Source organism: Artibeus jamaicensis, unplaced genomic scaffold, assembly GCF_021234435.1.
Source record: "Artibeus jamaicensis isolate MK-2021 breed Jamaican fruit bat unplaced genomic scaffold, CSHL_Jam_final contig_473, whole genome shotgun sequence".
NCBI classification, from domain to species: Eukaryota; Metazoa; Chordata; class Mammalia; order Chiroptera; family Phyllostomidae; genus Artibeus; species Artibeus jamaicensis.
The window spans coordinates 1132290-1156385 of NW_026521851.1; the positions used below are offsets into that span (position 1 = coordinate 1132290).

Genomic DNA, 24096 nt, shown 5'->3' on the forward strand with positions numbered 1-24096 from the left:
ATGTTGTTTTTTCTTTCTATTCTTCTAAACTTCACCATAATTTCTGCTCTCTTTACCATATAGTCACTAAAATTCTTTTCCGCTGATTCTCTCAACTTTAAAGTTCTGAATGAAACTAAGAGGTAAACCAATCAGAAGCAGCACTGCAAACATTTTATCTTCTCAATATCATGTTCTTTCTAAAATTGAGTGTTCGGATTCATTTTATATGAGCCACAAATCATAAACCCTTCCAAGCACTAGATTAAAACAAGCTTTAGTACAAAACTCAACTATATTTAGTTAAGTTTTTATCTGTTCTGCAGTATATACTTATAATAGTTCTCTCTCAAAAATAATCTATCACTTTACAGCTGACAAATTAATAATAAACATAGAACAATCACCAGACAGCTAAATAAGCTTTAAAAATTAAAAGAAATAGTATTATACAAAAAGCCTACTTCCACTGATAATTTCAATTTTACAGTCTTATATGCAACATTTTCAACAATGACATGTTTTACCATTTCTAATTATGTAGTTATATAGGCAACAGAAATAATCAATAAATAGTGATACAAGCAGCACTATAATGCCTTTTTATTTTCCTACTTCTTTCCTTCTGTATAATAAAGGATGAAGAAAAACAAAAAAGACTTGTGACATTAAGTCTAAGTTCACAAAGTACAAGTATCACTTTTCTCTGAAATACATCACCAAGTCTACAAAGATTCTCGGGAATTATTCCTATTTTAAAGACTCATCTACAGTCAGCCCTAGCCAGCTTGGCCCACTTGGTTCAAGTGTCATCCCATGAATGGAAAGGTTGTAAGTTTGATTCCCAGTCAGGGCACATGCCTGGGTTGCAGGTTCAGTCCCCGTTGTGAGTATATATGAGAGGCAACCGACTGATGTTTTCTCTCTCACACCGATGTTTCTCTCCCTTCTTCCCCCTCTCTCTAAAAACAATAACATGTCCTCAGATGAGGACATTTTTTAAAAAGTTCATCTACAGTCAAATAAATAGGTAGGTAAGAATTAAAACCTAAATGAAACCAACTATAATCTTAAAAAAAAAAACCATTAACTCTATTATTGAAAATATATTAACATCTCTATAATGAAAGAATTATTAGTATGGCTAAAATATCTAAGAAATTATCAGAAAGGGTGTTGTGGATAATAAGCTATTAATAAATTTATTTCTTTTTATTTTTTATTGTATTTTTTCCAATACCATTTATCCCTCCTATACCCTCTCTTCCAAAGTTTCTTTCTCATAAATTATCTCAGAGACCTTAACTACATCCAAGAGCACCAAAAATGGGTAAGTGTCACAAAGGAAGGCTCCATCTAAAATTAGAAGGAATGAGAATGAAATTTCCTGTGCACACTGAAGTCCACATGATAAAGCAAGACATTTTCAAATGTAACCACCACAAAATGTGCGTTTCTATTTTGTTTTTCTGAGCAGTGATAAATGAGGTCCTCCACTGAATAATAAAATTGCTATGAACAAATTTAAATAAGTGTTTTATATGTATAATATATACAACATACACATATAAAATTAAAACAGTTAAAACATCAGGAAAAAAAGAAAATGCATTGTAGTTACCATAACAAGAGATTTACTATGCACCAAAGAGATCTGTTATGCACCTCAGAATCATCATATAAGAGAGACACAGAATAAAGAGTCTAAAATGTTTTCAAAATGAAAAAACTCTAACCTGTACCTCACATTACATAATGTGCTGAGCACAACTGGTAAATGACAAAAATTGCAAGCACAACCCTACTTTTAAGTGGCAGCCAGAACAACCTTTATTTAATCTGGAATAAAAACCTAATACTCTGGATTAATAAATCGAAGCAAAATAAATAAATAAATAATATTAAAATTTCACATTTACTATCAATTTCAGACACAAACCAAATAAAAGCCATGTAAATAATACACTGAAGTATAAAGAAGCAAAAAACACAATTACTGGCTTGAATCAGTCAACCACAGAAAATTCTACTCTAAGAACTCAGTGGCAAAATCAGAGGTAAATGCACTAACCCAGCTAGAACACAGAATACCAAGAAGGACTGCCTTTGAAAGCGTAGAATGAACCAGCACACGGGTTAAAGAAATTAGGTTGGTGGATGCATTATACACGCACGCGCACACACATTTTATCTTGTAGAACAACTACAGTTTGGGAAACCAATTGTACCGGTAAGAGTTTTTCATCTGAATTTACAAAGAAATACCAAATTTTCCCAGTTTGATGTCACACTCCTTACAATGAAACAAATTAAAGAAAAAAGCTACAAGTGATTAACACCTACTATGGGGCCAGACACTGAACCAGGCATTAGATCAATTACCTTATTTAATCCCCATTCCTGGAATAGGGAGGCAAGTTACTGAAAGCTCTTGGTAGTAGCTAATTACTTAAAAGTTGACATACTAGAAAAATACTTAAATGCTAATACTTTATGATTGTAAATTTTTCTATTGCACTGATCTAATAAAATTCAGAAATCGCTTTTGGACATTTTAACACACAAAGCTTCTAAAGAACACCTATCAAATTAGAGTAGTCACACCAGGGTAATTTCAATTTGTGGTATGACATATAGATATCTGTAGTAACTACAAAAGCCATATAGGTAAAAAATTAAATGAATTACCAAAAACCTACAAAATACCTTTATAATAAATAGGATTTTTAAAGTACTAATTTGAAAAATTAAGATAATTATTAGTCACAAAGAAAAAAATACAGGCTTATCAGAGTGCCTTCCACACAGTAGATGCTACAAAAATATCTGCAGATTTAGCCCTGGCTGGTGTAGCTCAGTGGATTGAGCACGGGCCTGCGAACCAAAGAACTAAAGGATTGTGGTTCGATTTCCAGTCAGGGCACATGCCTGGGCTGCAGGCCAGTTCCCAGAAGGGGACACATGAGAGACAAGCAATCATTGATATTTCTCTCCCTCTCTCCTTCCCTTACCCTCTAAAGATAAATAAATAAAATCTTTAAAAAATATATCTGTCTGCAGATTTAAAAGTCAAATTTTTAGGCAAAAGGGTGAATCCTTACTAAGTTCTTACTAGCGGAAATAGTCTCCAGTAGGAGCATGGAGTGCTTCAAATAAACATTCACATACAGAGAACTATAACCAAGTATAATAAGCAAACACTTACACTACATTCACCTAAACCCACATTTTTTCCTTCCAAGTTTATCTGTATGCTAAGGTCAAAATTTCAGAAGAACACTAAAAATGTCCAGAGATTTTAGGCAAAAGGTTGAATACTTACTAAAGTTCTTAGTAATCAAAACAACTTCCGATAGCAGTATGGAATACTTAAAATATACATTTGTACACAAAGATATATAACAAAGATTAACAAACACCTTTTACTATATTCATCTAAGCATGTTCTTCTTTTTACCCTCCTCCTCCTTGGCTTCATGTTTTGGCCAAATTTCAGAAAAATAATAAATTGATTAAAAAAGATTTGCTGTACTTACTTAAATGAGCTACTAACAGTGAGGGATGTTTCAGTTTTTTAAACCTTAGAAATAAGATTAGACATCAAAGATCACCTATGAAGGGGTCCGCTGGCAATGCATAAAGTTACATTGTTAAATAATTCTTCATTCCAAAATGACCAAAACAAGTAAATGCGACTATCACATAAAACACAGCATAAAAATTGTGGCCTTTTAAAAATTAATTATTAGCACTTTTCCATTCTTATTTTTTGCTTAAGAAATGAGCACAACTGTCAAAATCTGTAACCAACATATCATGTATAAAACATTGCATAAAGTGATCTCCCCAAATTTGTATTGTCTGGTTATTTAGCAGAGCTTAATACGGTAAGAAGTACTTTTCTCTAGCTCAAAATTTTATAAATTTCCATGATGAGAGCAAGAAGAATGAATCAAAATTATGATATTTTGCTATACATTTACATTAGTAGGGTCTCTGGAGGAAAATGCTATTATAATAATAAATGCAAATCAATTATTCTATATTTTGTCAATCAAAATTAGATTTATACATACACACGCATACAAAGAGCAAATTACAAGAATTTATTCAGCCAAATGCATCTTAACCAAAAACAAATTTCTTACCCAGATTTTGCTTTTTCTTCTTCAGCTTCTACCTTTATGCTGAGGGGTTCAGCTACCCCAGTTATCTCATCATCTTTATTGTCCAGGTTTTCATTTTCTCCTGTTTTTCTCATATTAACTTCTTTTTCCTGATCAGTTTGTGTAGGTATAGAGTCTAATAAATTCTTTTTACTTCCCTAGAAAAAGATCAGAGCAACTAAACCAACAAAACTAAATACTGTCAACCTAATTCCATGACCTATTTGTTAGAAAAAGGAAGTACCAATTAATACTAATACTGAGAAAATTATTAGTTATTTTAAGATATTCCTGCCATTACTAAAACACCAGGCAAAAATAGCAAACAGCTATTTTACACAGGAAAACAGCACTTACTGAAGAAAATGCACAAATAGTAAAACAGAAAATTATACAATAAACTAACTACAAAAGCTTTACAGAGGATGTAGAAAACGAACCAAAGGCAGCAAAGGACAATATCTGATTTACCAGAGAGGGTTTAATATTTTCCTTTCTTTCAACATCATCTTCAGGAGACTTTTCTTCTTTTAGTATTATCTTCTCCTCCTCTTCAATCTTTATTTCTTTGATCTCTGGTTCATTTTCTTCCTTAACTTTTATTTCTTTTACATTTTCACAATCCTTACATGGCTTATTAACAACTTTCTCTGGCAGTGCCATCTGAAATTCAATACTGGCCGACCTGCAGTACTCCTCAAAACCATATAAGTATCTAGAAACAAGAAGAGAAATTATATTTGGAAAAACATTTCAAAATATTACTGTAGAGTTGAGTTTTTAAAAAATGTGTTCACTTCTTTTAAATTTTCAGATATTAAGACTTACCAATATTCTAATTTATTCTAGTTCAGTTCTTCCCAATCTTTAAAACCCAAACAGAAATGTTTTTCAAAGAAAAAAATTCATAAAACAAAACAAAAACAAAAACTATGCCCTGGTCAGTGTGGCTTAGGTGGTTGGGTATTGTCCCACAAAGTAAAAAGTTGCTAGTTCGATTCCCCGTCAGGGCACGTGTCTGGGTTGCAGGTTTAGTCCCTGGGTTGGGGAATGTATGAGAGGCAAGTGATCAATGCTTCTCTCCCTCTCTTTCTCTCCCTTCCCTCCCCTCTCTCTAGAAATAAATAAATAAATGTTTAAAAAAAAACATGCTAAAAGTGAAAAGACAGTCATAAATTTTAAATATAGTAATTGTAACAGCAGTAGCTACTAGAAGGACTAGTAATACCATCTATTTGTTGAGCACGTTCCTGTATGCCAGGCATTGAGTCTTACGGTACATGCAAAATATCATCAGAATAATCCCGTGAGACAAACAGCATTACCCCATTCTACAAGTGGGGAAACTGAGGCTTGGAGAAGAATAAATGGTCCAAGGGCACCAACAGCTGACAGCTGGCAGAACCAGGATTCAAACTTAGGTTTCGTTGAATTTTAAAACTTTAGCATTTAAGCACTACAAAGTCTTTCCAAATACACTTGGCTACAACCTTTCTTCACAGACTGTCTCATAGATCTAGTATTCATAGAATACACTCTAGGAAACACAATAGCAAAAATTTCTGATTTCTTCTTAGAAGAATTAGCTTCAGTTCTATAACAAATTCCTCCATGCCTTCCAGACAAAAAAACAAAAACAAACACCCCCCCCACAAAAACGGAATATAGCTGCATCAAGTACAGTGACTTACTTTTTATAAGCACATTTAACATTGTATCCGGCAGCAGAATTTAAAACAGGGATTCCAAGATCTTGGTAGACTTGCTTCCAAATAGCTCCACTTTCAATCTAATGGACAAAGTGAAATGAAAACTCCTAAATTAAAGGTAGGAACATAATAGGATTTTGATAACTATCATATATCTAAATAAATGTTTATGTTTATTGGTTCTAGTCTCAAAAGGGATAAAAACATCAATCTCAATGAATTATAAATCAAAAATTGGTTTGCAATATTTTAAAGTTAAATTTTAGCACTCTTACAAATCTCACAGTTATAAACATTGTAATATTAGACAATTTGACTTTTAAATAAACCCAGCTATAGTAAATAAGAAACTATCCAGGTTCCTAAACCAAAATTTATAATGAAGAAACAGAAATAAAAATTTTTTAATGATATATCATGTCCCATAAAACTTAAAAGCTAGTAAGTCAAAGAATTCTATAGATTTTACTAAAGCATTTCATTCTATACAAATTTGTTTCACAGAGTAGTCTTAGTCAGATGGGCCCTATACATCACAGCAAACTTAAGATAATTTCCTCAGCTCAAAAAAAGATTTTCTGATATTTATATATATATACATATATGGATTTATAAATAGAAAACACTTATATTTAAATATAAAACATTTATACACCATACATGTATATATAAATACATATGTTTATATATATACGAAAGGCACAATGGAAAGATATAGAGAATACTAACACAGACACCCACCCCCCAGAACTTGACAGTGTAGTAGAAGGCGTAAAAAGCAAGAATTGCCACCAATATATGGTTATGCTATGCTCAGATATACACAGGTGGTTTATGACGACAAACTTATCAGTAAGTCAGGAAGCTCATTTAAAAAAAATCTTTAATTAAATTTAAATTTGGTCTGAGGAGGCCTGCTGTGTTTCTAACTTGTACTTTCCATTTTTATTAACTGGAATAGAAAATTTTAGATCAAAAAACATGATAAAAAACACTTTTCACTTCTGATTGTAATACTTACATTATCAAATCCTCCAAGTTTGTGTACAAGTCTGAATAACTTAAACAGATTCAAATTCCGATATCCAAGTACAGGTCGTTTGTTAATAGGTGTGCCTGTTGAGGAGAACAAAGTATATTAAAACCATGCCATAGCCCCGGCCAGCCAGCCCAGTTGGTTAGAGCACCGACCCGCTACACCAAGGTTGCAGGTTTGATCCTGGTCAGGGCACACACAAGAATCAACCAGTGAATGTATGAATAAGTAGAACAAGGAATTGATGTGTGTCTGTCTTTCTCCTCGCTCCCCCAAATCAAAATCTAAAATTTAAAAACTAAAATACTACTGGAAGATTTTAAAAACCACACTAAAATTTTATTTAAAATTTCAAGATTTACACACATCACCACCAACAGAGCTAAAAGCATGTGCATGTGTGCACACATGCACTCAGGGTGGGCAGAGTAGGGTCACAGTTGTTCTCATGGAAAATAACACAATTAATAAACGCTAATACAAGAATAAACTGGGTCTTGAGAACTCACAAGTATAAATCTACTTTGCTCCACCATGTGTATATAAGGAAAAAAAATCCCTTGTTAATCAAAAATAGCTCTACTACTTAAGCCGGTTTCATTTAAATTTTTTTCTCACACCAAACTTTCAAAACATTATTTGATTTCATTCCACTTTCATTCCCCTGATGAGTTAAAGAATAACTACCAAAGAAGCAAAATAAAATACCAACAAAACAAAATTTTTAAAAATCAGGGAAACAAGGTTTGGTAGAACTGAAAAAAGTATTGAAATGAGTGAAGGGCAACTGCTCCACAGTGCGAGTTATTTTTGTGAAACTTTCTTTGCATTTTACTACATCACCACTACTCTAAATGCTTCTTGTGTAAAGCTATAGTTTTCTTTCATTCTAACAAGGAAAAATGGAGGGCAAGGACACTACAACCAGCAAACCTTAGAAGTGGTACAGGAAATAAGAGGAAGAAGAGATATAAATTACCTGTGGCCCTTTCTAAAAAATTTATGTTGGCATAATCTTATTTTATCACTATTCTAATATTAGATTTTATTCATTTTCTTTACCTTTTATTTTATACAGATCATAGAAGATTACTTCCGCCAAGATGGAGGCATAGGTGGAAGCACTGTACCTTCTCACACAACCAAGTTTAAAAACAACAAAAGTTTTAGCAACAAAAACGCAGCCAAACCACAGAAAATTGAACTACACAGAAGTCTGACAACAACTAACCCTTCAGCCAAACTGGTAAGAGGGGCAGAGCCAGCAGCAGAGCGGGGTCGGGCAGGAAAGATCCCCTGGACTGACCCGGGCACGCAACCCAGGCGCACCGGCAGCCGTGGGCGGATCCCAGGTGTGGAGAAGCGGGCGAACCCACTGAGGGTGCAAGATGGTGGATTCACTGAGGGCTGAACACAGTCACACATTCGAGCACAGATAAACCGGTGACGGAGACAGACCATGCAGACCCCAGTGGCGGAAAGTGGCAGAGGGGATTGCCATTGTCCCTCTCTGACCCCGCCCCCACATACAGCGTCACAAACCAGCGACCTGGGTGGCCCCACCCTGGTGAACAACTAAGGCTCCACTCATATGCAACAGGCACGGACAGATCAAAACATGGCTCAAGAAGATCTCAAAGCCCCAGAGCCAATAAACCTAAGCAATGAAGAAATAGCCAAACTTTCAGATGCACAGTTCAAAACACTGGTGATCAGGATGCTCACAGAACTGGTTGATTATAGTCACAAATTAGAGGAACATATGAAGGCTAAACTAATTTATTTTATACAAAAGCCTAACAAATAGCCTACATTCTTAGGCCAAGCCTCCATTCATACAAAGAAATAACACAGGAATCGAGGACAATGTATATCAAATAAAGGATAACTACACTGTAGTAGCCATAATCACCTACAAGAGCAAAAGACAAAAGCAGTTTCACTCATCAGCAATGCAAACAAGGATTTAAAAATCATTAATTACCAAATACCACTCATTCATTTTTCCCTTCTGCTCAAGCTAGAAAACTTTTTGCCTCTCCTGACTCCCTTCCCTTGCTCACATCTTCCCAGGAAAGAGAAACCACACTCTGAACAGCAGTGAAGAACAGTCACTAGAGGACTCAGTCACCACTGCAGGTATTCTTCATCCATTCCTCTTACCCCCAACCCAGCCCCTCCTTTCATGTCTTCAACATTCAGCAGACTCAATAAGCTAAGCCAAGGATCACCCTGAGATGCTGCCACACTTCTCTATTTCTAGCTCTCTGTGTGTGCGTCAATTCTTATAAAAAGACTTGTGGTCCATCTTAAGAAAGCAGCCACATACCACACACCTGTGTCCAAGTATATCCAACAGTGATTCTGGAGAAGGAGGCCTCTGACTTAGGGGCATCTATGCAGGTGAAAATACAATGGTGCTACTATGATTCCTACTCTACTGCTGGTCCCTAGTGTAAGAGTTCATTGGGACCCTACTGATGGGTGTGAAAAAAGGACAGTACACAGACCTGTATGGGTCCATGGCCATGGTATCTATCAAAATACAAATTCCTCATTCCATTTTCTATGTGACAGACACTATGCTATTGGCAATCAAAAAGACAGCCATTACCAGTGACATGAAGCTTCTTGATAAACAGAAGTAGTATTTTCCAAGTGTTAGTTATCTATCTGATACCTATAACATTAACAACAAAAGAAAGAAAAAACACTCACCTCTATCCTCCATGAATTTGTACAACTGCTGAAGAAAGTTTTCCCTTTCTTCTGGAAATGGTTCTATTTCTTCCTAATTTTAGTGACAGAAGAATAGAATATTTTCCTTAGTTAAGCATTTAATAATACAAGCAGATTTCCTACCAAGAGCAAAGACTAATAATACTCGCTAAAATATTTCAAAGGCTCTTACCAATTAAAAATTATTTCTTGGAACTAAACTGTTCACACCCAGAAAACTGTAGGCATTTTATTCTTTAGAGAGAAGTATGTCCTAAAAGGTATCTCCATAGTGACCATCCCAAACGTAAACTCTCATTTGAGAAACAAGACTATATAGATGGTCCATCAACTTTTTACCACATAAGAGATCAATTCTTTAAGTCACAGTCACAGGCTCAAGCAGACCTACTCTCATCTATTAAATTAGGGTAAGGGTCAAACTTAACACCAAAACTGACTGGATTACTGCTCCTCATGGAACTGTAAACGTGTGGGTCCCAGGAGCTATAACTACAAGTGTCCTCATTATACACAGCCCCACTGTGTAGTACTTCGAGCCTGTAAAATCAGTGAAGTGGGGAACAAACTTGATCTACAATACCTGAAGATTCAGACTTAGGAAAATCTTCAAGTACTAAAATAGTTCCCCGATTTATCAATTACAAGGGAAGGACTAGCTTCTTGCTGCTGTGGCCAGGGGCTGTGGCAGTAGGGAGCTGGTCCTGAAGCAACCTGCAAGGAGCAGGGTCGTAGGTGAGACTGAGGAACTCATCGATTCCGTGACTATCATCCATTCCACAAACATTCAATGAGCACCAGTAAGTGGAGGCACTAGGTCGGGTGCTGAATCAAATGAAAGAAAAATGCACACCGACTCGGAATAACTGCAGAGAAAGTAGTACAAAACAGACACCGAGGCTTCACAGTTACTCGGGCTGAGGCAGATGTATTTCTAATACTAAAAGTTTGGAGCATACTTTTCTATTTGGAGTCTAAATCATTTTCATTTTTAAAAATCACATGTCTAATGCCACTGTTTGAATGAAATTTACCCCTTTATAGTAAAAGCTAGCACATCAGAGGAAGGCCAGTTAAAAACAAAAATTCAAGTAGAGAAACTACTAGCTTTGCTAGTTGGGCAGAGAAGAATAAATGAAAATTATTAATTTGCTTATGATAAATCTGTATTTCTCAATTTAAACATGGTCCATATAGATTGTATTTTAGTAAAGTAGGCTGATGTAAGTCTAAGGAAATCTGTTTTCAAGATATTATCTTAAATGTCCCCATGGGATAGTATCTGTTTTCATAAATTGCCAAATTTATTCCCAATGCAAAAATTTTAAGCCCACTTGGTATATAAGAAAATCTTTACACTGGAAACCAGATTTGCTCTTGCAAAAACATTTGTGAAACACAAATCTAAGCACCAAAAGTTTGATAATTAACATTTATGGATCATCTGTTACATATTATGTATTATGTCAGACACTATGGATTTGAGAGCCCCAGTAAGACAAGGTCCCCACCCTCCAGGAGCTTATAGATTAGTAGGGGAGTTAAGAAGCAGACATAAATCAATGTACTTACGTATGTGTGTATGTATGTGTATGCACACACACAAATGACACAATATGTATAAGGAACTGCAGTAGTTTAGACTAGCAAATGAGGTTTCCCTTTAGAATGGTGACATGAAAACTGAACAGGAGTGTGCCAGGCTGACTGGGGGAAGGAAGAGAAGGGAACTGTAGGTAGAGGTCCTATATGTACAAAAGTGGATAGAAGCAGATGTGTAATTTGACATTGCTACAGTATAAAGTTCCAAGTGGGGAGGCATACCAAAAGAAGTAATAAAAAGAAAGAAAAAAAAAAAAGGTAGGGGTTGGATTATAAAGGAGATCTTATAAGTGAAGCTTGACTTTTCGAGTAAGAAGCCACTTGAAAGTTTTTAAGCATGGGATTTTTAAATAGAAAAGCTGTAGGCGACAGAACTAGAGCCAGGGAAACTGTTACACTGCACACTGTCATTATAGATCATCATATCACAAAACAAACTCTAAAACAACCCTACGTCATTAATAGTTGTTTGCCACAGTTACATGGCAGAATTCCATAACTTACCTGAAACATTACATACCGACATTAATTTAATTTGCTGAAAATATTAAATACAATTCACTTCATGATCAAATAAAGAGATGACTTCAGAATCTGTACCTCTTGCCTAAAACTTTTATAAAGTCATTCAACACACCACTAAAGAGTACAGTGGTGTGATGCTACTAGTAATATCATGAACGTCTTTTTCTAGTACTTGTCACTCTAGACCTAAAGCACCAGCTACAACAAAAATCTAAAATTTCAGCTCCTTGATCCACATAAATTCAGATGTCTTATTATGATCTAATCAGAACTACCCACCCATTTATATTAGATAAAATCACTTAAGATTATCATTGATCTTTACTTTTTTGCTGATTATTCTTCAATGCTAGATGGAATATATATTTCATGCTATTCTGGGCATTTCAATAAAATATGCAGATGTAGTATAAACACTATATAAAGTGGGAGCTGTTTACACAACAGTGAAAAGCATATGAAAGTTCTGCTATATTATGTGGCTATTTCTTTAATCATCAAATAAACCAAAAGCACAGCAAAACTAAGAAATGTTGCCCTGGCTGGTGTGGCTCAATGGATTGCACACTAGCCTATGAACCAAAAGGTCACTGGTTCAATGCCTGCATTGCAGGCCAGGTCCCCAGTTTGGGGGCATGTAAGAGGCAACCACACATTGATGTTTCTCTCCCTCTATTTCTCCCTCTCCCTTCCCCTCTCTCTAAAAATTAATAAATAATTTTTTTTAAAAACAGAAATGTTTCTGAAGTTACTGGGATAACTATATTTATTTTTAATTTCACAAAACCATTATGTCTGTTTTACGGTAAACAAAGTGCTTGATTATGATGAGTATCACAAATATGATTTTATTATGAAATAATTCTAAAACTATTAGAACTATTAAAACTAAATAATTCTAAACTATTAAAACTAAATAATTCTAACACTAAAACTATTTAAGTGGTTAAATGACTTTATGCCAAACCCTAACTCACAAAGGAAACCCAACTGTAATTTTTTACCCCTCTGTCACATCACAACTATAATTTTAATGTAAAAGGCATCAACTGCGTTTACTTACCTCCTCCTCACTGCTGTTATCCTCCTTTTCTTTTTCATCATCTTCCTCTTCCTCTTCTTCCTCTGCTTCACTGCTAGAGCTATCTTCTTTCAATTCAGTCTTCCAGTTAGCAGGAATAGTTCTACTTTTGTGAAATTCAAGGGCCTGATCAAAGGCTGGAAAGAGATCATAAACTACGTGAACTGGAGAAATAAGACAACGGACTTGTCTACGCAAAGATCACTACTGTGCAAACACTTCGGACAGGAAGTGTCTGCTGTGTGGCAGACACCGAGCTACTGCCCTTCCATGCAGTAACTCCTTTAGTCCTAACAATCTTAAGCAATAAGCCACCATTTGTATAGATGGCAAAATCGCCACCATTGGAAAGTGACCTACGTTCAAACAAATACAAGAGAAAACAGCAGTTTTCTTCTTTTAAACAAAAATTAAGCACGTCTATTAAAAACAACTTTAAGATAGGTAAATCTTTCTGGTTTAAATTTTTTAAATAATTCTCATCAAAAAATATGTTTATTGATTTTTGAGGGAAGAAGATAAGGAGGGAGAGGAGAGAGAGAGAGAGAGAAATATATTGGCTGCCTCCTGTACACACTCTGACTGGGGACTGAACCCGCAACCTAGATATGTGCCCTGACCAGATATTGAACCCTCAACCTTTTGGTGCACAGGATGATGCTCCAACCCAACTGAGCCACCCAACCAGAACTAAGATGGGTAAATCTTTAATTGTTTATCTAGCAAACTGACAATAAAACAGTATTCCATACCAGGCAGAGCCATTGTGATGAACATACAACACCTGAAAATATACTATAAAAATGCTCTCTATATCTCTAGTTAAACTGAATTATATTAACAATTAACATCAATTTTAATTACATACATAGTCATTCTCATTTTATAATACATGAAAATAAATTCTAAATCAGAAATTTCTTTTTTTTTCCTTTTATTGATTCTAGAGAGAGGGGAAGGGAAGGAGAAAGAGAGAGAAACACTAATCAATTGCCTCTTGCACACACCCCGACTGGAGCCCAAACCCACAAATTTGAGATTTTTCAGTTTGCAGGATGATGCCCAACCAACTGAGCTACGCTGGCGAGGACTAAATCATAAATTCTTTATGATTTTTAACAAGTCTACCCAGCACATTATTGATTGGATTTGATGAATATACACAAAGAGAAAAATGCACAGCCATTCAAAATGGCAAAAATCTAGTAAGAAATGCAATTAGAGCGTCTACTATATAACATGTCACATAACATGACGTAACACAACAACATAACAAAATAATTGTTACATTACAGGAAATGCCAAATCAAAATTACTTTGATTCCTGTTTCTACCATCCTCAGGAACTAACATTTTATTTAAAGGCAAAAGCCAGACTATAGTAACAACTGCTGATATAGTACTTTCACACTTTTAAATAATAGTAAGCTAGAAAAAGAAAAGGGAAACCTATGACAACAAAAGAAATACAGGCCCTGGTTCGGCAGTCTGAGCACCGCTAGCCTGCAAACCAAAGAATCAACAGTTCAATTTCCAGTCAGAGCACATGCCTGGGTTGCAGGCCAGGTTCCCAGTTGGGAACACACAAGAGACAACTAACTGGCTGACACATCTCTTACACATCGATGTTCTTCTCCCTTTCTTTCTTTCTCCCTTCCCATCTGTCTAAAAATACTTAACAAAGAATCTCTGGGAAAAAAAAGAAGAAGCTACAGGTATTGCTTTAATTCTATCTACCCTGTGTGATTAAAAAAAGGAAAGAAAGAAAAGAAAAAGCCACCAAGAAAAGACACATGGGTCTACAAAAGTCAAAGTCACAGAGAACCAAGTGTAACTTTAAAGACTACTTCGAAAAAATATTCTTTAAAGAGCAAAAGAAAATTTAATCTTCAAAAACACTTTATCAGTGTTTAAATTAAGTGTCACTTATTCCAAGATTACCCTTACCTTGCTTTAAAACAGCATCAGGCTTCGGTGCAGTGTCACTAGTAATTTCGTGGACATCCTTTCTTGGTACTGAAGTACTGTATTATTTTTTTAATTTTAAAGAAAAAAATCACAACAGACATTAATGAAGAGCCTAACTACACACCACAGAAAGCTACTGGAAATATGGGAATACTGACATTTACAGTGAAAGTGAGTGCACGCAGGGTTGCAAGTTCCAAATAAAATGTTAGGTAGGAGCTTAATGTATGTAAACATCATCTACGAAAGAACCCCACCTTTAAGAAGTGTTTTATAAACAACAGGCATTCTCAAATATCCAGGGTCCCTAGCTAAAAGGAATACTAAAAATACTGAATTACTAAAAACAACAATAAATGAAATGTTTGGAGAGCAGAATGCATGAACCCAGTAAATATGAAGTCAAACAGTAAGAATCTGCCATTATCTTGGGACAATCATAAGAAATTACTAACTTTAATATTGGAAGAAAATGTACTAGTTTATTGTGTACATGTTCCTTTAACCGTTTTTTAAATTGTAGTTTAGATGCAAAAGCAAACGTGTAATATATGATTTAAAATACTTTGTGTAATGCCTCAACTATAATGGTGCAAAAAACTGTAAGAGGTTCTATCATACATCGTATGTATTTCCTATTTTACACTAATAAATCATTGCTCAGCTTTCCTGAATTTGGTTTGTATCATTCAAGCCATAAAGGCCTGAAAACTATTTTTCAGCTTGCCTATGTCTTTTAATTTATTTAAAAAATTTCAAATATACATAAAAGTAGATTGAATACTGCAATGAGCCCCTACATATCCATCACCCAGTACAATAATCCTGAACTCATCATCACTGCCTCATCTACACCCCTGGCTATTCCCTCCTGCTGCAACTGGATTATTCTAAAGGAAACCTCGGGCATTATGTAATTTATGATATTTCATTATGGAGCTTTAAAATTCTTCTTAAAAATATAATCATACCATTATCACATTTTTAAATCAATAATTTCTTAATATCATCAAACCAATATTCAATTTCCAGGTTTAAATTTCTGATTATCTCAATTTTGTTAACATGATTTTCATAGATTGTTTTTAAAAAACACTTTTCAGAACCTGAAAACTCAAACACTAATCTTAAAACATCGACATCCTTTTAAAATACAGGTTCCAGCAGAAGTAAGGCCTGCTCGAATGTGGTTGGCAGGGTAATAATATGGGTGTAATAATTTATGGTTTTAATTTGAAACATTCCACCTAAAATGTCATATGGTGTGATACTGTTATATTACAGAATTACATGCTTATGATTTTGTGATAAAAGATTTTGCAATAAAAAGTGGGCATTACTTGTGTTGGACCCTGTATAATTACTCTGTAAGTCAGAGTATAAAATATATGGTTTTCCTGGTCATAATTCTTAGAGGAAAAAAAAACCCATAGAAATTTGTAACTCAGTTCTAAGAAAGTTCTTAGAACTTGAAAAATCACTTTCTTAACACTTAACACACATGTATAGCAACCCATTTTAATCCTCAGAGGACTGCAGAGGTTAATGTTATACAACAGGTTATCAACACAACCATTTACACATAATGAAAAATATTAAAGATTCCTAGTAAGACATTCAAGAATAATAAATATATCAATTAACATATCAATCAAGTGTTAGATGTGATAGATATATCAAATCTGCCTCAACAAATCACCAGGCAAAATCACAAATTAGTACGAGGAGTACAGTTTAGCACAGACCAAAACAAACAAGGAAAGACATACTATAAAACTACACACAATAACAATACAAAAAAATGTCCATACACTGAAACATTCTGAATGATAAAAAGTAAAAGAGTAAGGTCACTGGAAATAACAAATTTATCATTTACCACCATGATTTGGAAAACCAGTGTATTTTTCATACCAAATGAATTATACTTACAATTTGCCATCTTTGAAAGATCGAACAAGAATATTATCCTTTTTCACAGCAATTTCATCACTACAATCAGGACAAACCACCTTTTAAAAAAAGTACAAAACTGTTATAACTAAAAGCGTATTTATAGAGTTACATAAGTACCGATTATTTAAAGCCTTTTGTGAAGCAGTTTCAGCTTAGTTTAAAAAATAAATTTAGTTTTAGGGCAAACAGGCACACACAGAGTGAGAACACAGAGAAGTAACCTTGAATTTTCATCCTACACCCTCCCTGCCTCTGGTCGCCTGCACCAAGGCAGGACTACAACTAGACTAAAGCTGTGGGCCACTTCCTAGCCAGACATGGAAAGCTAGGGCCTTAGCCGAGGGTCTGCATCACGGCTGAGAAGAGAACAGGAACCCAAATGGGATCAGATATTAGAACCTTAATCAGAGCAGTCTCCATACTAAAAAAAAAAAAAAGCCCAAGATAAGGTTCTATTATTTACATTTAAGTATATACTTTAACACTTATTACACTTCTTCATATACTACTCCCTCTAAAAAGTATACACTTCCAAGTGGGTACCTTTCTAGAGTCTGTATAAGATTTATTACTAACACTAGAAGTTTATTTTATTTGAAATCGCCTCAGCTGTTATGCACAGTGAGGATAAAGCCTGTCTTCCCAAAGCAATGCCAATGCAAGAGGTCTATGAATTTTGATTATTCTAACTCTGAGACAGTCCTCTAGGTATATAAAGAATAAGTTAATGAGACAGTACATTTTTAAATGAAAACTGGGCTAAGTAAGCATGACTGGTTGGTTAAAGGCCTGTCTCAGTAGCTGTAGAAAATGACACACTGGTAGGTACATAAAGGCATGTACTCTCACCACAGGCCACAGAGGAGCCCAAAACGGGCTAGGTCTACTTCAGTCTTTGAAAAAGTTAGTTCACAGTTTTCCTAATTGTAATTGCCCTGCATTAATAAGCATTTATTAAACACTGATGGCATTCTCAATTAATTCACTGATGAAAGTCTTTTACAGCATCTAGGGAAATTTTCCTGTCATTTCAAAAAAGTCCTGAAATGATACTTAATACTGGCTCAGTCATTCATGTCAGTCATTCTACAAATACTAACTACTACGCCAAGGTACTGTATGGATGCTGAGCAACACACAGGCCAGGCAGTCACTGCACCTCCCCACGTGGAGCTTGCATGCTAGTGGGCAAATGAGCACAAAACAAGTAAGGGCACATTAGTTCATCCCTATTGTGTTAAGTTCTTATCTGATGGTGAGGGACTGCTTTCTTGAGGAGATAACATTTAAGCTCAGCTTTGCAGGCTGCACTGCAAGCAGAGGGAAGGGGTTATGAGAAGGCCCTGAGACAGCAACCAGTGGAACCCACTGCAGGAAGCAAAAGGTCAGTTCAGCTGACTTTCTGCCTGGGCTGAAGGAGAGAGATAAGCATGGTTCAATGTTCCGGTCTGTAGGCCGTATTAATTCTTAGGACAAAATCTGAAATCTTTAAGGGAAGAGTCTAAAGTAAGATAATGTCATCACAGACTTGCCTTTTTAAAAAATTTACTTGTCATTTTTTAAAAAAAGGACTAGGGAAGGGTAAGTGTTGAAAGAGACCAAGCTCCTACAATCATCTAGGTGACGGATGGTGAGCTGAATGTAAAGTGGTGGCAATGGCAAATTAAAGGAATGAGCAATAGTACACATAATTAGGGAAGTTACGAGGAGAGAGAAAAGGATGTGTAGGTTTCTGCCTCGTGCAAATGGTGTCATGCACTGCGAAGGGAAATAGCAAAGAAGGACCAAGTTTGAAAATGGGGAAGGAGAGAATAAATGTACTTTTAGGCTTATTAAACGCTGTGGTGGGTAAACAACATGCAAGTGGAAATACTGAGCAGAAAGATGGCCAGAACAGAGTTCAGAATAGAGATTCAAACTCTAAGATACAAACTTAAGAGTCAGCAGCCTCAACACCAGGAGTCTCTACCTTAGGTCTAAAACTGTGAGCCAAATCTATCACTTTGTTTTTGCTCCCAAGCTGAGGGTTTTGGCGACTACAGAGACGACAGTTCTGTCCAGTGCTGACAGTGGTGTTTGTCTAGGGGCTTGCTCCATTCTGACAGACACCACAATCCCTATTCTATCCCGTTCACGGGCTTACATTATTTTCTTTGTCCCTAAGGCATTGGTTTGTTATCTCTGCAACCAATGCTATAAAGGTAGATGAGATCACCCTAAGCAGGACATAGAGTGATTATTCTGTACCTTGAAGAAGACACATAAAGCTTGGTTAGAGATGAAACAGTGAAGAAAACTAAAAAGGTAGACTATATGAGTCACAGAAGCTAAGATGTCCTCCCTTTAAAACAGGGGTAAACGCCACTTATTTTCCAGTCTCGATCAGGACTAAATGTGACCACTTATGTTAATCTTAGCACAGTGCCTGACCAGAGTAAATGCAATTGGTACACGTTAGGTTATTTATAGTTTGTAAGAGTATGCAACTGTTTTCTAATATGATGATGTACCAAAACACCTGTAAAACTTACTCAGTTTATAAAAAAAGATTAATTTGAAAAACACAAATGCAAATGTTGATTATGTGATTCTATGTCAAGATTGTTTGATTTAGAACACAATGTCATACTCTGGTTGACAAGATTATTCATAACCATCCAAAAGATCTCAATTGGGAGGGAGGATAACATATCTCAATAATCTTGTTTTTAAAACATTAATAAAATGTATAGTTAAGCAGATTACTGACCTTTCCATATCATAAACCCACAAATATTTTTCTCATTATCAAATAAACTGTTTAGGAATTACGGTGAGAGAATCTTTAATCGAAACTGAAAATACTAACAGTGAAAAATTAAATATTCCTGTTGTTTTAAAAAAAACACACACAATACTGTTTTTAAAAACATGTTGACAAAAGAAATTCTTATAAAGAATCTTAGTGCTTCAGGAAAGAAGTGATCACATACACTAACCTTTAAGCAGATTGCCATTACCAAAGCCTGACGAATTACTTAACCTTCTGCTAGTCCATTTCCATGTTTCTATCTAAATGAGGATATATAATTACACCTACCTTGCAATCCTTGTAAAGGTCTTAGCACAATCCTGCACATAACAGGTATCCAATAAATGTTGAATGGATAGGTAGAAACATACACAGGTATCATAAAGTATTTGTGTTTGTTAAAACAAATAATTGCCCTTGCTGGTTTTAATCATAATTTATTGAGCGCTTATTTTGCACAAAATACTACATTATGCACTTAAAATAAAAAACACAAAATATGTTCACTGAAAAAATGACAAATAGACATTATTTGCAGACAACAGCAGCAAGGAAGATTCTGTTCTTCTTTTGCAATCTTTTGAATAGTAGATTTATGACTTTTCAAAGTCTGTATTATAGATTTTCCAACATAGACAGCAGTTCATTTAACTCTCACATACCTAGCCTCTAAAGCAGAGGTGTCCAACCTTTTGGTGTCTCTGGGCCACACTGGAAGAAGAGTTGTCTTGGGCCACACATTAAACACACAAACACTAATGAAAACAAACAAAAAAATCTCATAATGCTTTAAGTAAATTTACAATCTTGTGTTGGGCTGCATTCACAGTTGTCCTGGGCCATGTGCGGACCACAGACCACAGGTTGGACACCCCTGCTAAAAGTTATGATGATTTTGCGTTTCTTAAATGACCTCAAGAGTTCTGTGTACTCAAAGACGATTTTGAAAGTAATCTTTGTAAGAACTAAATAATGCTAAATCATTGCCATTTTGTACCTATGAAAAACACTAAGACAATTTTTTTTCATGAACTTATTTATATAGTTGAAAATTAAGCTCTTGTATACTAAAGTTACTCACCAATGCAGGAAAATATAGTGCTTTCTTTTTATCCAAACTAACGTAATCTACACATACAACTTTTCCTAGTAGCTCATCAATCTGTTTCCTATCATCCTCATCTTCATCACTGGAGGATGAAGAAGACTCTTCCTCTGGTCTAGGGAAAGAAAAAAATAAGATGTTTCCACTTAATTTCACAAAGAATAAGCATACCAAGATGATGAATACAGGTATTCTAGAAATCTTACCTATTTCCTATATCTACAGAATAGCTCATTTTTAGTTTTCCATATACAGCAAAATATACTAGATCCTACTCTCTGATTAAGAAAATTAGAGTAATTTCACATTTTCAGAACAAAGCTCATTTTAAAAGGGGGAAGGCAGATCTTTATTACTGGAGGTCAGAGAAGGGACAGGAGACAACCTAAGAGATGATCACTGTTACCATCAATATCAAATATACGCAAATACTCATAACATTCACGATATGATTCTTTTACATTATGTTAAAAATTCCTTCCAATTATATTGTATATTGAACTAGCAAATTAGAAAGATGTTAGGAAAAGGATCTAACACTGTCCATTTGATGTTAGAGAAAAGTAGAATAAAAAGTAAAATTATTTTTAAAAAAAGAAACGCAAAACAAAAAATTCTCTAACTCTGGTTCTAAGAAGGCCCACAATCAGTATTAAAGTAAAAATTGTAACAATTTTCTCAAAATAAGACACTAAAAAATGTTGAATAGACTGCTATGTAAGTTTTTTATAAACTAAAACAGAATAATGGCTATTACTGCTTCACTACAGGGATGAAAACATTGTTGAGATAGTTGGCAATGACCAAGTTCACTGACAAAAATGTAAATTGACAGACTTTTAAAAAAGATTTTATTCATTTTCAGAGCAATGGGAAAGGAAGGGAGAAAAAGAGGGAGAGAAACACTGATGTGTGAGAGAAACATCGATCAGTTGCCTTTCACATGCCCCCAACTGAGATCCTGGCCTGCAACCTGCATGTGCCCCTGTTGGGAATCGAAAGAAAAACTTTCTGGGTCCCAGGCCATTGCTCAATCCACTGAGCCATGCTAGCCAGGACGACAGATTGGAAAAAAAACTTTAAATAGGATTTTTCTATTTGGTTGGCTAGGATAAATCCAGCATATTCTACATTTGTCTTCATGCCTTTCCAAAAGGATGACAATATAAATTTCACCCTTTTATATTTATATACCTCAATATAAATATAAAGAAAGCAAAAATTATAATATTAAAGATTTTATAGTGATATGGAGAATATCACTACTTCATTTCAATCATCAGTCAAATAACTTAACAATTACCCCCTGGGGGGAAAAAACTAATCTTCCAAGTTTGCTACTGACTAGAACTACTGTAGTTCAAGTGACTGTAGGGATAAAGCAGTTTAACCCCTACTTAGGAGGTTAGGAAAAACCAACTACCTTCATATTAGCAGAACATAAAGCCTTAAAATAGGCACATAGCTTGGAATAGTAATGACAACTTCACAAGCCTGATTCCTACACTTAATTAGAAGAGCATTATCAGGGCAATGACTTTTATCCCTCCACTTTCTAGTGACTGTAGATACAACCAGCCTTAAAACCTAACGACTGCTCTAAAGGAGTCACAGAAGACTCATTTCAGCTAGGTTTTATGGATGTCCTTTATGTCATTATCATTAGCAAGAGAGAAAGGCACGTCACAGACAACATTTCAAATCTGTAAAACATAGAGAAAACTGGGCTTTATTTGACTAACAAGGTCATCTATACCTTTGTAAAAGTTCTAATTTCTTTCTTAAGACTTACCAAATATGAAGGCTTCGGATGCCAGAAAGATACAGACTGACTGGCAACATAAAACATCTACCCGCCTTCCTTAGTAAATGTCCACATTCCATTCTAACGCCATTCCCCACTTATGGACTGGATTCCCTTCCCATCATCCATTCCAGACTTTACTCCAGCAACATGTGCTTCTCTCACCTGTACCCATTCTTCTGCCTCTATCAGACTGAGTGCATCAGCATAACTGTTATTTCCATAGCATGCTGTTATTTCTCCCACTTAAAAAAAAATCCCGACTTCACTTTCTCCACCAGATTCTGCACCCCATCTCTCTACCACTCTGCAGCAGAACAGCCTGGAACCCTCTACTTCCACCCCTCCTAAGTCTCTGTTCAAACTGTCATCTCAGTTAGGCTACCCTGACCATTTTATTCAAATTTACAACCTGCCTGCCCCAGTCTCTTGTTATTTCCACACTTACAAATCTAACCTATCATATAACTTATTTGTTTCTTCCACTTTTGTTTTATTCTTTATGTTCCCTCATATGAGAGAATGAATATAAGCTGTAATGGCAGACATTTTGTAAATGCTCATTTTGTTCACTCATAGATTCCAAGTATCTGAACAGTGCTTGGCACAGCATCGATGTGCAATAAATATTTGCTGACTAAATAAAGGAAGTGAATAGACTGATTTTTTTTCTGCTATAGTACTGATTTTACTTCTCCTGAAATCACAAAATATATACAATCACTGTAATGCACACAGCCAATGTAAATCACACCATTATGCCTAGGACTCCTTTAAGTTTTCCTTTTAGAGAAGCTTAGTTAGGAAATTATTTACACACACGTTCTCACTAAACTGATAACCTAAAATAAGAAGCAAAGAGAGCAGGCTTCTCGGTGTTTACTCCCCTCTGACATGACTGCTTCTTTGGTGAAAGGTAGTTGTTTACAGAGCCACATCTGATGATGCCACTGGAAACCAAGTAATGACATGGAGATGTTTACCACAACAGATTAACAGCCAACCACACATCACCATTAATTTTAAATTAACTGTAAATCAAATGAGAACTTTAGACAAAATGTGTGTCATAGAAATGATCAGATGCAAATAGAAAACTGAGCCAGGAACTTCACAAGCTCAGTCTTTGAAATGCAGTTCTTACTTCAAATGTCCTTATTATTTCAGGCAAGAAATTACCTCATTTCAAAATTTTGTACAGTGAATTCAAAATCTGTATTAGTTGGCATCAGGAAGACCGACAATTATAGCTTCTCAGAGGTTAAAACATACAGAACATATGGACATGTATACACGTACCAATAAAAGGGTTTTAATTTTCCCCCCAAATTTTTATCAAGAAAACCAGAATCAAATCCACACATCAAAATAAAGCAGCAAATAATAAACAGATCTTCTGGACTTAGTTAATGGTGCTAGTTGCACAAATTTGTGGACATTTTTAAAAGCACCAGACACTATACATATTTATTTATTTATTTATCCTCACCGGAGGACATTTTTCCATTGCTTTTAGAGAGAAACATCAAATGGTTGCCTCTCATACATGCCTCTGACTGGGGATTGAACCTGCAACCTGAGTATGTGCCCTGACTAGAAATTGAACCCACAATCTTTAAATCTATGGGATGATTG

General features: G+C 35.2%; 1 protein-coding gene across 7 annotated transcripts in view; it reads right to left on the reverse strand.

Annotated features, from left to right (window-relative positions):
* The window catches only part of ARID4B (AT-rich interaction domain 4B), a 146859-nt gene that overhangs the window by 38888 nt on the left and 83875 nt on the right, over window positions 1–24096 (reverse strand). For all 7 annotated transcript variants that reach the window (XM_053667866.1, XM_037167982.2, XM_053667867.1 and 4 more), the window contains exons 8-16: window positions 20634–20772; window positions 16738–16817; window positions 14785–14861; window positions 12820–12974; window positions 9609–9681; window positions 6876–6970; window positions 5837–5934; window positions 4617–4860; window positions 4128–4303 (exon numbers count right to left, since the gene is read on the reverse strand). In XM_053667866.1, coding sequence (XP_053523841.1) covers window positions 4128–4303; window positions 4617–4860; window positions 5837–5934; window positions 6876–6970; window positions 9609–9681; window positions 12820–12974; window positions 14785–14861; window positions 16738–16817; window positions 20634–20772 — 1137 coding nt within the window. The remainder of the gene's footprint in view (window positions 1–4127; window positions 4304–4616; window positions 4861–5836; window positions 5935–6875; window positions 6971–9608; window positions 9682–12819; window positions 12975–14784; window positions 14862–16737; window positions 16818–20633; window positions 20773–24096) is intronic.